Below are 17,491 nucleotides of genomic sequence, written 5' to 3'. Positions count from 1 at the left end.
GAAACTGCTCTGGGGGGGAGACCCAGAAGTGGGGAGGGTGCTGTGGCTACCAAAAAGGAGTGGTGGGTGTTAGTGTGCCCTGAGCATCCTCCTCCCTCAGCTCGGTGGAGGCAGGAGCAGTGCGGTATGGTACATCCCCTGGGGTGGAGATGCCTTGAGAGGTCTCGGGGTCCCCGTTCTCATCCCCAAAGCACCGCTTGCTCACCCACCATCCTCTCTCCCTCTGGCCAGGCCAGCTCTGACTCTGCCTCTTGTGCCACGCTCCTAAGCCTGCATTCCCATCAGCTCTGCTGGTGCTGCTGAGGCCTGGTCCCTGGTGTTACAGCACTGGGTCATTCTCCTTAGTGGATGTCATGGTGTTCCCAGAAGCATGCACACGCATCCCAGAAGACTGAACAACTTTGCATTAAAAAAAGAAAGAAAAGCAGTGCATTTCAGGTTTCAGCCTCTTGGAGAGACCAAAGAGTATCTCGTCTTTAGAAACACCCCCAGAAAGTTAGAAAAAAAAAAGGTAAGCTCAGGTGTGAACCATTGTGCATGTCCTGCTTTCCGCCTTCCCATGGGATTCATCCTTTCCTGCCCACTGCAGGTATCTGCACCCTGACACAGTGATGGAGCTCTGCAGGGCTGGCCTGAGACCCCCTTCCCTGGGCACTGCGGACAGAGGGAGGCTCTGCAAACACACAGGGGTGTTGTTCTGCCCTGGGTAGACCCATGCCAGGCCAAAAAACCCAAAGAAGCAAAATTTTCTGAGCTATTTGCGAGTCTCTCCTGGAAAGGGCAAGCACATGCCCAGCAAACTGGGCTACCCTATCTCCAGCAGCTCTTGCCCCTGCCCAGAGCATGCTGCTGGCACGCTGCTTGCCGAGAGTCTACCTTTCTCGGAAAAGCATCTCGTTTCCCCATGGGGAGTATCGCTCTGAACCAGCAGCCACCCTCCTGCCTGCAAAAGGGACTGCCAGCTTGCAACGCGGCTGAGCATCCTCACACACTTCTGCTTCTGGGAATAGCAGCGCAAAGCCCAGCATCTCAGTTTCACTCTGAGGGGTAAAACCATCTGTCCCCCAGTTGAGCTGAGACGCATGCCGGGCACAGCCTGACCTTTCTGCAGTCAGAGAGTGCCGATTTTCCAAAGGGGAAATGGTAACTTGGTGGGGAGCTGGTCAGCATCCAGGGCCAGTCCTTGAGAGCATCCCCCGGGCAGCTGCAGCTCACCAACTTTGGTCAGTCATGCTCTTCACTTGTGTTGTCTGCTTTCAAGAAGGTTGAACCTGGCGTTTTTGAGGCTGGCCTGACCCAAAGGGCAGCAATGCTGTGATCCCCAAGGGTGGGTATCTGTGTGGAGGGGTTAGGTTTCCTCCAGCAGAGCTGCTCCAGCTGGCCCAGTGCCCTGGGCTTCACTGCAGAGCTGTACAGACACAGTTTGGGAATACCATTGCTCGACTAGGGACTTATTATTAGGTTTGAAGGAGGGGGCCCTGGTTCTAGGGACAAGGTTTCATCCCCATCTTCCACTGTCCTTTTTCTCCAGGGCTAAATGACACTTCTCTTTGGCCTCCATTCCTGTGTCCCAAAACATGGGGTGTGATGGCTTCCCAGCATTAGTCATCGCTTTTTGGAGAGAGAAAGTCTTTCTGCAAGCCATCTCCTTCTCATGACAGCTAGCAGCCTTATAGGCACGGCAGCCCACCTTCTAGCCTTCGTCTCAAATCCCTTTATGTGCCCAAGAGGCACCACAGCTGCTCCTCCAGCATCCAGCAGTCGCATCCAGCCCAACCAAGTGATTGCAGCGGCCTCTCCCACCGGCCAAGGGTTTATCAACCCCATTGCATTGAATGAAGCAGTCCCAGCACAGATCCTGACCTTGCTCAGGTCACAATATATGCAGGACCTGGGACTAACAGGTTTGCTTTTCCCAAAGGACAGAGTTGCCCCAAAGCAAGAACGGCTTCTGTCAGTTCCTATCCTCTTGCACCTTTGTGAATCCTTTAACAGCTTGCAGATCCCCTCGGTCCAGGCTATTGGAAGCTCACAGGGCTTCCCTGGGAACTTGAGGAGGTGTTTTTCAGGAAGCCTCAGCCTCATGGACATTGTGCAAGGCAAGAAGAGATGAAGGTTGGTGTTTGGTGAGACCAGATCCCTCTAGCACAGCACCCTGCCCTGCCAGAGGGCTGCCCCACACATCTGGAGATGAATATCAGTCCTGGGCTCTCTGGTCCTTTCTCTCTGATTCAGCTCCAGGGCTGTGCTTGGAGGGTCTGAGCAGCAAGGACAGACATGCTGGCCTCAGTGGCGCTCCTTGGAGGGTCTTACCTGGACCCAGGGTGGTCAAACTGCTCCCTTGCCCTGAGGGGTCCCTGCAGGCAAGCAGTAATCACGAGGCAGAGGGACAGGGAATGGGTAGCCCAGGACATGTGGCTAGGCGGCCCAGCACCAGGGTGTGGGGCTCAGCCCCATTGCCCAGCAAGAGATAGTGTTGGCACTGGTGTGACAGGTTCCCAGCACAGCCAGCCAGAGAGCAGGAGGAGATGGGAGCACAGCAGCAGCAGATGTCCTGCATGAGCCCCCCTGTCTCCTCCCTGACCCACCGGCTGCGTCACAAGGATGCTCCATGGCTCAGTCTACGTGGCGGTTGTAGCGAAGCTCAGTAGCGGGTGTTTTGGCCAGAGAGATTTCTGAGAGGTGCCGTCTGTGGTTTCCCTGCCGTACGTGGGGTCCGTGCAGGGCTGGGGGAAGGAAGAGAGCGGATAATCATGAAGTGATGGAGAGTTTGAAAGAAAGCCAGCTGAGACACCCTGAGAAACGCAGGAAGTAATAAAATCCCAGAGAAAAACCAGTGCTCCGCACCCAGCCGGGCCCACTCCTGGAACTGCCAAAAAGGCATCCTTGGCTCAGAGGCAGGCAGTCATAAACGCAGGGAGAGACTTCACAGGGAGGGAAGGTTTTACCTGTCAAGCAAGTTCAGGAGCACCTTCGCCCACCAGCTGGGAGCGTTGAGCTCCGTGGGGAGGCGAGGCGAGGCAGGCAGTCCTCCCTCCACAGCCTTCAGCACAGCAGAAGGAGGAGGAGGAGGAGGAGGAGAGGGGGAGCAGCAGCCCTGTTTTCTCTATGGCATCCAAGCCAAGAGACTGGCTGGGCCATTTGGAGAGGGGACCAACCCCTAGGGAAGGTGGGATGGGTGCCTGGACCAACTGGGGTCACCTCTTATCATTGGTGGGGAGCCAGCTAGGGAAGGCTGAGTGCCTTCGCAGTTTTGGGCAGGCTGCTTGTGTTTTTGGCCACTCTCCTTGGACTCAAACCTTCATGGCTGGAGAAGCGGTCCTGTCCACTTGCAGGGCTGGCCCCCAGCAGCCCTGCCCTACCAGTCCCACTGGGTCCTTCTCCCAGCCACTGCTTTGCCTCCTGTGTCTGCTCATGGGCACAGGTCCTCCTCCTCCTCAACTTGCTCGGCAGGTAAAACCTTCCCTGCCCACGAAGCTGAGCTCGCACCCCCAGGGCGGTCGAATAAAGCACGTGGGGCAAGGCTCTGTTCTGCTCTCTGCTGTTTTTCCTTCCCTTTCCCCCAAATAAACAGACCGCCACAAAGAGAGACAAACGCCTTTGTTTCCGAAGCGGGAAGGACTGTCAGAATGGCATGTCTCCCTGCGTCTCGTCAGGGGTTAGCCAAGTCCCCGAAGGCCACGGGGAGCCCTGCCACGCAGCCCAAGTCCTTGCTGACAGTGCTATTGTTAAGAAGGGGGGCATTTGGGGAGGGCTGGGGCTTTTGCCCCCTGCTTGTTCCTCTCCAGGAAAGTCACGGCTGATGCCTGCTTGCCCAGGGAGACTTCCCTCCCCGACGGCTCTTATCCTGAACAGACACCAGCTTGGCACTCATCAAGGGGTGTGCAGGGAGGCCCCTGTTTCTGGACCTCTCCGTATGCCCCTGGGCTGGCAGGCACCCCATGGGGTGCCAAAACTGAGCTCTAAAGAAGTGACCTTCTCTTGGGGCTGCCCAGCACCAAGCTCACTCTGCTCCAACCCAACATCTGCACCCAGCAGTGGTCCTCGGGTTGCTCCTTCCAGGAGCTCTCGGGCGGCAGAGCCAGTGAAACAAGCCAAGGATGCTCACCCTGCCTGGCTTGGGGGACACCTTGCCCAGAGCTTGGCTTAGGGCTGGGTCCTGCAAAAAGCCTGTCCTGCTTGGGGCAAGTTTACACAACAGCAGACCCTGTAGGGATATTGCTTTCCCTCTAAGGTCCTTATCATGGACTTGACCTAAGGACTACTCTCATCTCCCCATCTTCCCTTTGAAGGGAAGGAGGTGCATTATATTACAACTTGAACCTGCCTGACTAAATTTAGCCAGTGCAGGGGCTGGGAGAACCTCCCTGGTTTTCCCTGTTTGCTTCGGTGGGAATGGAAATGACACATCCCGCCTGTCGCCTGCTTCTGGAGCAAATGCCCGAGGGCCTGTAGGCCGGTACCTCTCAGATGTCCAGGGTTTTTGAAGCTAATCCACCCTGCACAAGAAAATTCTTAGACTGTAGGACTTAAGGCTGTGGACCTGCAGGGTGAGGGTGAACAGGCATGAACAAGCCCTCCAGAGCCAGGGGACACCACGTGAACCATGTCAATGTGATCTCTGAAATGTTGTCACCAGCCCAGGGTCTGAAGCAGAAGGGGAAGTCAGGCAGGTTTAGTAACCCTGTTGGGTAACCGTCATCAGTAGCTGGAAGAGCCAAGGGGAAGTGATAAATGCCTGTCTGCCCAGGTAGGAGCTTCGCAGGGGTCCCACTTCTGCTCCTCGATGCTTCTGTCTCATCGTGCCCACAGGCATGTGCCCAGTGCCCTCCCCCAGCCTTCCCCCATCCTCAGGCAGTGCCTTCTGCCACCCCCTTCTGGGCTGCACTCCCTTGCAGCCATTTACTTTGCTTTTTCCAAGAGAGAAGCTAAATGCATTAATGCCCTTCTGAGCATTGGGGGAGTCTCTGGCATCAGCACCCCGGGGTGTAAGGGCTGAGCCTCCCACCGGCGCAGCAGCCCTTGGCCTCACGGTGTATCTGGTGAACCTGCTGTGAGCTGAACAGACGGTGCTGACCCACCCCACAATGTATGCCCCACAGACTGACTACCTATGGGGTATATAGGGTACACCCAAAAATACCTGGCTGGCTGATGGACTCTCCCTTACATTCTGCGCTGGGAAAGAAGAGCAGGCTTCATGCTGCGAGCTTGCCACCAAATCACTGGTGCATGGATGCTGCAAGTGAATGTCTGTCCCTCTTCCCCCAGGCTCCTGCTGCGAAGAGGCTAAGCAGAAGCTGAAATTATGTCTAACCAACCCCTTGTCCCATCTGTGACCCTACTCCCTACCAAAATGTCTCTCAACCAAGAGTGCATGGGCCAACAATACTTCGTAAAATCCTCAAAGCTGCCCCAAAGAAAAGCCCCCCGCCTGTGCACATGGGCAGGCAGTCAATCGGCATGTCAAGATCTGCACCCCCAGCCAAAGTCAGGAGTTTGTCAGTGCTCAGCCTCAATGTCCATTATAACGAGAGCAAGACTATGATCCCATAGAACAAAGCCATGTTGTTTATTTTGGTGCTAAGTGCATCAACATGCTTCCCCCCACCTTCTCCCAAGCCACCCAGTTCTGCTGGGATGTGAGCTGGTCCTTGGCTTTCTTCCAGAAAAACGAGAAGGTCCTTTGTTTGAGAAAGGCTGAGGAGCCCAACCCTGGAGCACAGGGCAGAAGAGAGGGAGGATACGTCTGTGCCGCCAGTGCTGCGGGAGCGGGAGCTCGTGCTCCTGACGAAACAGCCTGTATTCCCATCCCACCAGCTGCTGCTGTGAACCTGCCCCAGCTCCACATCTGGAGGAGAGAACTGAGGACATCCCAAGCGTGGACCCTATCTTTTGCCATAAGGTGTGGACAGATGAGACCTGGACTGGGCTGAGCGCCCAAGGCCGGCTCTTCCCGAGTGCTGCAGGCAGGCAAAGCCCAGCTTTGGTGTCGACGGGGTGCTTCAGCACCTGCTTTCTGCCCTGGGGAGCAGAGGAAGCTGGAGAAGCCAGAGGTGAGGAAGAGCGAGGCCTTTGGTGGGACATCATGATGATGGATGGATGTGATTGCTGGCAGGGGTAGAGATGGCTCTGCAAAGGGCTTCCTCAGAGAGATCCACTTGCAAAAACTCCCGAAAGAGCGATACAGCCTCACCACAGCAGTGATGTGCATGTGTGCCCACCGGCCCCGGAGGGTGCCTGGGTGCCCTTGCAAGGAGGGGGGAACCACCAGCGTTGCAAGGGATGACGCATCCCAGTGCTTTCCACTGCCTCCAAACTGCGATAGCATCGGAGAGGTGCGCCCTGTGCTTTCTATCCCCAAATAGTACGAGCCTCGAGGGAAGGGAGGGTGCCAAGCCCTGCCGAAACACCCTCCCATTTCAGCAGCTGATCCCGGCAGATAACAGACAGCTTACTAGCGAGAGGGTGATGGTTCCAGCTGGCTGTAGGGTGGCAGACAGCAGCTGCCTAACAAGGCTCAGTACCGCTGAAGTGTTTGGGGCACCAAGCGAGGGATGGCATATGCTACTGAAACCCCCCGAGGGAGTTTTGGGGTTTGGGGAGTCCCTGGTCAAGCAGTGGAGGAGAATCCCGGGCTGCACTGGCTTTGGGGTGCTGCCCCTGCCAGGAATGATGGGGAATGATGATCTGTGCCACCCGCAGGACCCCAAGGGAGGGCAGGAGCCTGTCCACCCAAGGCAATTCTCTTTTCTCCAGCTCTTGCTGCCTGGCAGGGCCCCATTGCCCCTCAGAAAGGCCAAGTTGGCCTTTCGCCTGCCTTGGCTTCAGCTCGGCTGTGCTGATGCCTTGTGGTCCCATGTGCTTTGGAGGCTCTCCAAGCATGAGATGTGCCCCTGATGCTGACTTGTGGGCTGGCTGCAGACAAATGCATTTGCCAAAGCAGATGCAATGGCCCACGCGGGGTACGTCTCAGTGAGAAAAACCTGACGTGCTCCAGGCTCCCTGCTGGCATCACCTCCCGAGCAGCTCTGATGCCGTTTCTGCCGTGTGTGGAGACTAATATCACAGCCTACACTCTAGGTACCACTTTGCATGCACAAAAAAAAGGGTGTTCTCAGGCTTCTTTGTCATTCCTGCCAGCAAAGCCTAGTCAAGGTAACCCTTTTCTTCAGGATTATCATTCCACACTGGTTTTTACACACATCACTCGCTGAAAAATGGCATGCGGCTGAGTTTCGGTCTCAAGGGTGTTCCAGGAGAACGTGCCTGTATTCCATGAACATACTTCTCCGGAGCACTGTTTCTTGGAAGAGCTGAAACCAGCATCTGAGTTATGGTAACATGTTCAAACACAGCATCCACTTACAGTTTGCATATTAAGTACAGCAAACAAACCTCTGCCCAGCGTGTCTCAAAAGTCACTTTAACAGACAACAACCCGAGACAGGGAATATGCCTCAGCAGGTTGTTTCTAGGCTTGAAATAAGCTTAATAAATGGCAGGTTTCTAAGGCACTGCAAGTACACAATTTGGGTATTACAGCAGTGCAGAGCCGGCAGCCACAGTCAGTCGATAGCCTGCAGCTCTGCTGCTCTGGCACATCAGTGCCGAAACATCTGACCCTCCCGCATGGAGCTGCATTTCCTTGCCCTTGAACTCCCAGCACTAACCACCAGCCCAGGAATATTCCTTAGCATCATATTTTAGCACAATATTCTCTTTCTCTCCTGCAGTGGTGGCACTGGACTTATGTTGCAGGCCCTCTGGAAGTCATTAGACAACATCCAGACAAGCGATGGCAATGTTTTCCCCTCTATAGTCAGCATTTGCTGAGCTTGTAGCTCTGCTTTCGAAACATGTCATTTCTTAAAGGTTATGTTTGAAGCCTTGCCTGCAGTGCCCGCACAGCCTGAACAATGCATGCTGCACCCCAACTCATTTTCACTTCTACCTTTTCCTTTCTTTCTATTTCTTCAGCTGGATTTATTTAAAGAAAATTGGAAATTCACGCCACCGGTCAGAAGTTGATTTCCCATTTTCTTTAAATAAAAAAAATATTATCAGTTTCAAACTGCGTGGCAGAGTTGTACAATTGTACAAAGTTGCCCTAATTGTACTTTGCCTACAGGAGGACTTAACCCTTAGTCCATTCACCTCCCAGCCCTCCCCGATCTGCTGTAGCCCTCTGGCTCGGCAGCGATTGCCCGACCTGCTGCAAGGCTTTTCTTAACCTGCATTTGCAGCTCTTGGAAATACTCTACGTGCAGCAACCACCCTGTCCAGGCCGCGTTATTGCGAGCAACCTCTCTGTGTCAAGACCAAGAACGTGCTTTCCTAAAGCATCAGGCTGCCCCTCCTTGATTTACCTTTGCTGTGCTGTCCTGGGCCAAGTGCCCTTCAACTGAAATGCAAACAGCCTGAAGCCTTCCCGACCAGTCACTGCCTGGCTGGCATTAAAGATCTGCTAACTCCACTGCTCCAGCCTCCCAGTCAGGATCCTTCACACCCAAGTTAATCGAAGGCTTGGTGGTTTTTTGCTGTGTCGTCAGTATTTCTAGCCCCATCAGGCGAGGAGTCCTCCTGCCTATCACCCAGGCGGAGGAGCTAACCCCGATCAGCGGATGGCTTCTCGCCATTCTGGAACGGCTTGGAACAACCATCTCCATGGGCTGACACAGGCTGATCCTGCTGCCCATGGCTGCGACCCAGCACCCGGCTCCCTCCCTGCCCTCCCGGTCAGGATGCTGTGCCCGTCCCGCAGCCGCAGGGATCCCACCCCGGATGGCAGACCCGGAGTGCTCCCTTCCCCACCAAATGCTGCAAAGCCCACCAGCTGTGCCCGGGGAAGGTTTACACCCCAGAGGTGAGACAGAGCCCAACGTGAGCAGCCAAAGGTGCAGGGGAGGAGGTGGGGACCACGGATTTGGGGAGCTCCCGGGATGCGCTCTGAGGTGTGTCTAACGCATCCCAGTGTCATTAGCATGAGCAGGAGTCATTCCCGCTTCCCCAAGCTGTAACTTCAGGCTCGCCCGGATCAAACACCTTGTCCAGGTACTCTTTGATAACATTTGCAGGATTATCTTCACCACTGGGGAACATATTTCCATACTGATTTAATGAAAGCAGAGATTCTGGAGTCAGCAGGAGCCGGAGCCTCGCAGACGGCTCCTAATCCAGGAAATTGGATGTGGTTGGAAACATTTCAGCAGGCAAAGCTTGGGAGATCCTGCTGTGGCTCATTCCTGATGAGAGGCTCTGTGTCCGCGAGATAATAAATCTGAGTTTAGCGTACCTAATCCTGAATTTAAAATACCACAGCCCACATAACACAAAGTGGCTGAACAGGTACAAAGACGCTCTCCCAGTGGAAAGATGTTGCAAATCACTGAAGGAGTAATTGCAGCCAAAACAGGCTTTTTCCAGCTGGAGAGCAATGTATACAGGTGGACTTTGGTCACGTAGTCCACGGGCTCTTCAGCCAGGCCCTTTCCCAGTCCTCCAAGGTCTATCGCTGCATCCCTCACAAGCAGATTTGGGGGCAGATCTTCCCTCTTTTGCTTCAGACACTTGCCTGACTGGGCTATTTCTTTGGTGGCTGCCAAACCACCTTGGTTAGAGCCACCCAACAGCTCAGCCCAGCAGTTCAACTCAACCCTACAACTTGCAGGAGCTGGACTGCAGCCCTCAGCACGCAGGACCAGTCCGGGTATGCTGAGGTATACCAGTGCCTATCAGCTAGACCAAAAGGCAGGCCCTAAATCAAAGCTACTCGCAATGATGAAACTCATCCTTAGCAATCATGTTTCCCTCTTCGACCTAAGCTGAATTACAGCTTGGAGGTTGGGAGGGGTGGGGATGTCCATGAGGAGAGCTGGGAGCTCAAGAAACTGTGCCGTCTCAGCATGGAGAGATCAGCACGGGCTCTTTGGGTGTCGAGGAGAGTGCAGGAAGAAGGCTGAGGCCCTGGGAGAAGAGCTACAACGAAGACCATGGGCAACCCTAGCTACAGATGGGGTTGTCCAGTCCCTTCTATGGGAATGATGGGTCACAGCCACAGTCACAGTCAGGGAACGAGCTCAGGCCCCAAAGGCAGCAGCATTTCTTTGAGGACTGTCTGGGATTGCTCACCGACCAAGGGCAATTTGCACTTTCCAAGGAGGAGTGAGCAGATGGGGACATTGTGCAAGGAAAGGCTAGAGAGAGGGCGGCGAGTCACTCCCAGGAGCCGGGCTGTGTCTGAAGCTCAGGCCACAGCGGAGGTGCCCAGGGTCAGGACCTGAGTGGGATGCCTAACCCCTAGCATAGGACATGCTTGGTGGGGGCTTTGCTGTGATTTCTGGCCTTGCACACTGTCCTGGTTTCGGCTGGGATAGAGTTAATTGTCTTCCTAGTAGCTGGTATAGTGCTACGTCTTGGATTCAGTATGAGAAGAATGTTGATAACACACTGAAGTATTCAGTTGTCGCTAAGTAGTGTTTAGACTAAAAGTCAAGGACTTTTCAGCTTCTCATGCCCAGCCAGCAAGAAGGCTGGAGGGGCACAAGAAGTTGGGAGGGGACACAGCCAGGACAGCTGACCCACACTGGCCAGAGGGGTATTCCAGATATAAACTTGGGCGAGTTGGCTGGGGGGGGGGCGGATCGCTGGTCAGGAACTAACTGGGCATCAGTTGGTGAGCAGTGAGCAATTGCATTGTACATTGCTTGTTTTGTATATTCCAATCCTTTTTTTTATTATTGTCATTTTATTATTGTTACTATTATCATTATTAGTTTCTTCCTTTCTGTTCTGTTAAACCGTTCTTATCTCAGCCCACAAGTTTTCCTTTTTTTTTCCGATTCTCTCCCCCATCCCACTGGGTGCAGGGGGAGTGAGCGAGCAGCTGCGTGGTGCTTAGTTGCTGGCTGGGGTTAAACCACAACACAGCTGGCTCTTCTACACCCCCTTCTTTTGGCCCCGTCCTGTCCAGGGCACACAATCCCAGTTTGGAGAAAGCAGGTGCAGATGCAAACACCACCTGCCTCATCCTCACAACCAGAGATGAGGCACTGCTGAAGTAATATCCCACAGACATTCCTCCCTTCTCCACACTTGCGGCTCCCTCCGGCCAAGAGTTTGGCATGGCCAAGGGCTCTGTTTGCAACAACAGCATCAGGTCCAGTCATTCCCTTCGGCTTGGGCATAGAAGATCTTTTGCCTCCCAAGGTACAATGCGGATCAGTGGCTCTCCCTCTAATACAAAGTAAGGATTTGCAATGCGAATGCAGGAGAGCTCTCCTGGTGAGGAATAGCCTGGCTGGAAGGGTGGAGGAGAAGAGCCCTATCCCACTGCTGAGTTCCCAGACAGCGGGATAAGCCTGTGCCACCAAGGTCTGCTGTGATCTGTCCTCATCTTCCTCATCTCCGTCCTTCACAGATCGGACGGGCCCATAACCTGCTGGCACATCCCCTAGCTAACTGACCCGCCGCACACTGATAAGGAATGAGGTGACAGGAGGTGAGGATTGCCAGCTCCAGCCAGCCTGGCTCTGGCCTTCTCAACCCACAGTGGCTCTTCCTACACTGCATCGCTCCTCAAAATAACGGGCAAGCACCTCTGCACCTTCAGTGTGGTGGAGCGGGTGTCAGTGCGGCTGGGGACACCATCCCTGTCTGGTGTGCCATCGGGGTGAGCAGGGACCTTCCCTCGCCTGAATTCAGCCATACCTTGTGAGGACGCTGATCCTGGGGATTTAGACTTTGTCACCTCATCGTGGTGGCTCTAACCCGGAGCTAGGAAGGGAGACATGGCATTGTAGTGATGGAGGTAGCCCGTGGCCTGCAGGCAGTCGGACACCCCATGGCCCCCGTGCCTATGGTATTAGCCTGTCGGGTTAATGCCATTAAATTCAAGGCTCCTTGAAAGCCAGCAGAGACATCTGGACTTCCATCAGACAAACTCAGGCTGCCCGAGGTAGACTCAAGTCTAAAGGCTGAATTTCCTTCATGTGAACAGCCCTTCCAGAGTCTCCCCTGGGATGGTATCCCCTGCCTCATTATCACCTGTTATCCGTGAGCTGGTCTCTAATCTTCCAGCAGCATTCGGAGGAAGGTCCCTGGACAGGCAGGACTCAAGGAGCTGGTGGCTGCTAAGGCTGACTTACAGTGCCCAGCTGCCAGAAACACTGCAGGAAACACAGAACCTACCCCTGACCTTTCAAATGGCCTCCACCATCTCCAGCTCTAAGTGAGAAAATAGCTACACCTTTCCCTTCCCCGTCCAACATTTCTTGCAAGGGAACAGTCCCTCCTAGTCCGGCCCCTGCAACCTGCTAGACCATGGCTCCAGCAGCAGCTCATCTCCTTGGAAAGATGTCTGGGTTCCTTTGAAGGGGTTCGGTCTCACAAAATCTTGGATTTGAAAGGAACTGATTTAATTAAACACACATCAAGAGCAGAGGGAAGCTGGCTCTACTCACTTTTTCTCCTGCTGGTACGGAGCACTTCTTGTCCCTCACCCTATGGAAGGGATCAGGCTCAAAGGCTGAACCCTGAGGCAGGTTTCCAGAGGAGGAAAGAAGGAGCAAGCGTGTCAGAGCAGAGAAGCCCACTTTGGCCTTTATTCCAGCCCACTTGTGTCGTGGGGTGATCAGCGACCTGGCCGAAGGCTGGAACCTTTCTGTGCTCCCCTCACCCCTGGCTCCAGCAGGCAGGAGGGTCTCCCTGCTACCTCTGCTGGCATCGATGGCACTGACTGGAAACACCCAGGGGTTGTGCTTGGTGGGGGTAAGAGGGATGGGGACTATCACGTTCTCAGGACATGGAGAACTGATGGGCCTCATAGAAAGAGAAGAAGAAAGTGTTTCAGTGAGTTTCAGTTCTGGGCCTCCTAAGGAAATCACAGAGCGTCTTGTGATTTAGAGACAAATATGCAAGACAAGGAGAGCTTTAAGCCACAGGCTTGGCCCACTGCCTGAATTTTTTCCCTCCTCTTTCAGTGTAATTACAGTTGAGCCATGTAGTAATTGGGTAACTTTTTCCAAAGGAATCCTTTCACCCAGAGTGAATCATACTTGCCACAAACAGAACGTGGAGAGAGATAAAAGACATATAGATCCTATGGCTTATTGTGATAGAGCATTTTGCCCCCATCCCCTTGTACCTCAGCCCCCCAGGCGTGTCCAGGGTAGGTGCAAGAGCCAGGCTCTGAGCTTTCCTGGATAATTCCTCCACACCCCTCCAAGACAGCTTCCTCCGGGCTTGATGTGCCCTACAACCAAAATGAACTGCGCGGTTTTGAGGGCGTTTAGGGGTTCTGCAGAATAAGGACTATTTTCCCTCCTTTGGGTCCTATACCTACAAGAGCGGCTGGTAAGGGCTGGGTCAGAAACTGGGCAACCTCTGGGGATGGCAAGGCTTGATAGTGCAGCTGGGTGACCCTGGATCCAGCTTCAGTCCTCTGCTCCTGGGGTTTCACCTGGCCCACAAAGGGTTTCTAAGGTACGGTGTGCCCTCAGTGATATTTCTTCTGCTCCTGATTTAGCTAGAGCTGAAAAGTCCAGCCCTCCTCCCAGACCCTTCCCACCAAGTCTCAATCCATCTGACCGTTTTCCGTGTGGGATAAAAGCCTTGGATAGCAAAACACTCATTGTAAAACTATTTTCCATTGGCTTTACGACCACACACGGCTGGATGTCCTCCTGGAGCAGCCGGCAGCCTGCTTGCATGGGTCGGGTTTAGCATCCTGGAGAGGAGCCTGGGTGAGGGTGGGAGGAGGTATCTGCCTGATAGGTCCTCCCTCCCCCCAAAATCAACCCCTCCCACCCTTTCCTCGGTCTGATTGGCAGGTGGGGTGGAGAAGGGCTGGGACAACTCAGCTCTCCATCTATTTAAAGGCAAGGGTGGGGCTCCCATCAGCTACTTGCCTGGGACCGTTCCTTGGTGGAGAGGAGCACCAGCCTGGAGAGCAGCACCATGTCTTGCGTGAGTAGAGAAAGGGATGGGGCGGCTTTGCTGGAGGTGATGCTTCACGGAGGGGGGACCGGGGGGCAATGCCTTGGCTTGGCTTGAGGGTACTTGCACTGTTCTTCTCCATCCGCTCCTCAGCCCTTGCGTCAGAGGGTCTGCTCAAGCTGGGTGCCTGCTGCTGGGGAGGAAGGATCCCTGCTGCATCCATTCCAGAGCGGGGGGGCTACTATTTCTTGTTCTGGCAGGAGTGTGGTTGTTTTTTTTTTTTTCCCCTGCAGGATCCCTTTGGGGGGGTACGGGGCGGTGGGGGGGGTCCTTGCTGCATTGGCTCCCGAGCTAGGGTAACCTGTTTTACAGCAGCTCTGCTCTGGGGAAGCAGCTGCGGTAATGTTTATTGCTCTCTGAATGTCTCTTCTGGGCTGCCTCGCTGCTTGCTTCCTGGCTGAAGTTTTCATGAGTCACTGAATCGTTCTCTCCCTCTCTCGTAAGGAAATGTGCTATACAGAACTGTCCTTCTGTGAGTGTCAAGGATAGCTGGGGAGATGCTTCTGTCAGAAGACTGATTGTACTTCTTTGATTAATTTATCTTTTGTTAGACTGAGGGTGATTAATCAGGGAGGTCCCAACCACAGGCTTATTTATTAAAGTGGGGTGGGGGAAAGATTCTTAGTATTCTTGGGATCTTGCCTCTGCTGTGATAAAGAATGAGTACATATGGGTTTAGTTTAGTTCTAGAGAGAAAGTGGGGAAAGGTGTGTACATGGAGCAGGAGAATGCTCTTGCAAAGGCTGAGCCTACAAGAAAAACAACCAAGCCCTTAGGAGCTGGGGAGCAAAGTGTCTGAGCCCCCGGACCTGGGTGAGGCTTGAAGTTCAAATCCAAGCCAGGAGAAGGGAGTGGAGGTTCCATCCCTGCACAGCCAAGCTTGTGTGGGACGATACGAGACCCAGAAGGCCCACAGGTATGTTCGGGACAGGGTGGGTGCGATGGGAGCTTGCAGGTATTTATGTTTCACTGCCGTGAAATACAGATATGTTGATGAGAGCAGCAGGAGAAAGGTTGTGAAATTGGGCACATGTCCCATGTGACTGGAGTAACTTCTCTGGGATGTCCCTGGTGCAATGCCCTGGGGGAAGGGAGCTTCCCTGTCTCTCCAACTATCCAAAGCGATGCACTGTCTTGCAAGGAGAGCTGCCAAGGCAGAGCAAGTGAGCCAGCAAGGACTGAGCTAATGTCTCTGCTTCCATGTTCCCCAGGGACCGGTATGCACCAACCTGGGTCTCAAGCCTGGCCAGCGCCTCACCGTCAAGGGGAAAATTGCACCAAGTGCCAAGAGGTAAGCTGTGCTGTGCTGCCAAGGCACCACACCGAGTTGTCTTCTGCTGGTGGGGGACAGAAAGAATCCCTCCCTTGAATGGGAGAGGAGCAGATTTGGAAGGAGTTAACATCAGCAGCACTTCCCTGTGAGTCACTGCCTAACGCACGTTGCAGACATACGAGTGCCAAGGGGCTAAGCCGAAGCAGATGTGAAGCTCCAGCTGTGTGCACTGGCAGTGACCACATCCTCTCTAGTGCAGAGTAAAGGAAATGGAAGCTGTGTCTATACTGAGCTTTGGGTTGAGACTGGCCCCACAGCTACATCCTCTTCCCTGCATGAATATGGGCAGGAGGAGATTATGGCCCAAGCAGCTGGGAGGTCTTGGGTTGCTCTGGCTCCATGGATGCTCTGAGCCACAGCTCCAGCTGATGGTGCGAATGGAAAGGCTGTGTGTTGCAGCAGCGGCTCTTAGGGTGTTGAAGTTTGCTTTTACCCAGTGGAGATGCCTCTCATGCTGGCAGGGAAGGAAGGAGGGAAGCTGGTGGGCTTAAGTGGAAATGTGCTCTTAAATGTGCAGGGATCGGGGTGGCTGGGATCCCCAGGGAAGCCTCAGCAGCCCCTGGCCCTTGTGCAGGTCTGCAGCTGGTGGGGGCTCTTGGTGGGTAAGGTGGAGCCCGTAGCTGCTGTACCAGCACTAGTGGTGTTCCAGGAAACATGTCCCAGCTCTTCCCAGTGCCTTTGAAGTTTGATAGTGTTGGAGTGAAGCCTCCTGGGCTTTCTCTTGCCAAATAATATGCTTCCTCTGTACTCACCTGGGTAAGAGGCCTGGAGGCAAGGTGGACACTGGGCTGGGAAGCTGCTTCCTCCCACTGCCATGGCAGATGCTTTGGGACAGCTAATGACATGGTAATTATTTCAGCTGCCTGCAGGGTGGGGAGAAGGCAGTGGCTGTTGGGCAGAATGCAGCACCAGCTAACTGTTTGGGGCTGAAAGGAAATCTGTGGAAAGCAACTGACTCCTTGGGAGCTGGTTTGGGTGCAGGATAACTCCCTGCTCAGGGCTCTAAGTGCTGAACCTTTCTCTTGTTAAAAGCTTTGTGGAAACTAAGTGGTGTCTCTCCCAGGGATGGCACTGTGGGACCTATCACCCCAGCAGAGGGGAGTACCCCTTACTGATGCAGCACCATCTTTTTAGGGAAGCTGTGCAGTTTAGCAAAGGGTTTCTCTTTGGTTACCCTCAGCTGGGCTTGGAGCAAAAGACCCAGAGATGCTCATGGTAATGAGCAACATGCTGCCATAGTATTGATGTCTTCTTTCTCTGCAGCTTTGTTATGAATCTGGGGAAGGATGCTTCCAACCTTGGGCTTCACTTCAACCCCCGATTTGATGCTCACGGTGATGTGAACACCATTGTGTGCAACTCAAAGAAGGTGGAAGAGTGGGGTGCAGAGCACAGGGAGACTGTCTTCCCTTTCCAGAAGGGGAGTCCAGTAGAGGTGAGGCCTGGGATGCACTCTCTGTACGTGCCCTGGCAAAGGGAGGGTGTTTGGCACAGGGCACCCAACTGCAGGGGCTGTCTCTACGGGAGGTGGCTGGCTTCTCCTGCTCAGCCAGTGCCACCACCCAGGGCTCTGAGCAGTGATGGATGGTGGGGATCAAACATGCAAGCTCCATCTAGCTCAAAGGGATGTTACTGTTGAACTGAGCAGGGAACAGGCATCTCCTGGGAGGCTAGAATAACACTCCTGCTGTTGAAGAGCAGGTTGCGCTGCTGAGCGTGTTCACCCTGCAAAGTGAAGGGTGGCACAGCAATGCTGTGGAGGGGAAAGGCTCGAGGGTATCTTGGCAGAAACTTTCTCTGACTTTTCCATTTGTCTTGCAGATCACTTTCAGCGTCAACCAAAATGATCTGACAGTCCACCTGCCAGGGCACCAGTTCACGTTCCCTAACCGGCTTGGTCTCTCTGTCTTTGACTACTTTGATGCACAAGGGGACTTCACACTCCAGTCCATCAGCTGGGAATAACTTCCTCTGGCACCTCCATATCAAAGATGCAGAAAAAGCAATCAATAAATAAGAGTTTTGGTCTACCCAGTCTCAGAATCTAATCTGTTTCATACTGCCAAGTCCACATGGGTTGGTCACCTTGCTGGAGGGGTGGGGGGAGGAGGGTAGCCAACTTTGCTTGAGTACCATGTGTGGGTGGGATTGTACCAGCCTTGG

At 54.0% G+C, this 17,491-nt stretch overlaps 1 protein-coding gene across 1 annotated transcript; it reads left to right on the top strand.

Annotated features, from left to right (window-relative positions):
- Positions 1 to 13,860: 13,860 nt before the first annotated feature.
- On the top strand, positions 13,861 to 17,358 carry LGALS1 (galectin 1). Its single transcript, XM_009923262.2, has 4 exons — positions 13,861 to 13,965; positions 15,207 to 15,286; positions 16,592 to 16,763; positions 17,150 to 17,358. The coding sequence occupies exons 1-4, from the start codon at positions 13,957 to 13,959 to the stop codon at positions 17,291 to 17,293; spliced, it is 405 nt and encodes a 134-aa protein (XP_009921564.1). The 5' UTR covers positions 13,861 to 13,956; the 3' UTR covers positions 17,294 to 17,358.
- The last annotated feature ends 133 nt before the right edge of the window (positions 17,359 to 17,491 follow it).

Source organism: Haliaeetus albicilla, chromosome 19 (genome assembly GCF_947461875.1).
Source record: "Haliaeetus albicilla chromosome 19, bHalAlb1.1, whole genome shotgun sequence".
Classification (NCBI taxonomy): domain Eukaryota; kingdom Metazoa; phylum Chordata; class Aves; order Accipitriformes; family Accipitridae; genus Haliaeetus; species Haliaeetus albicilla.
The sequence above is the reverse complement of the archived record's forward strand: the minus strand, read 5'-3'. Positions and strand labels throughout refer to the sequence as shown.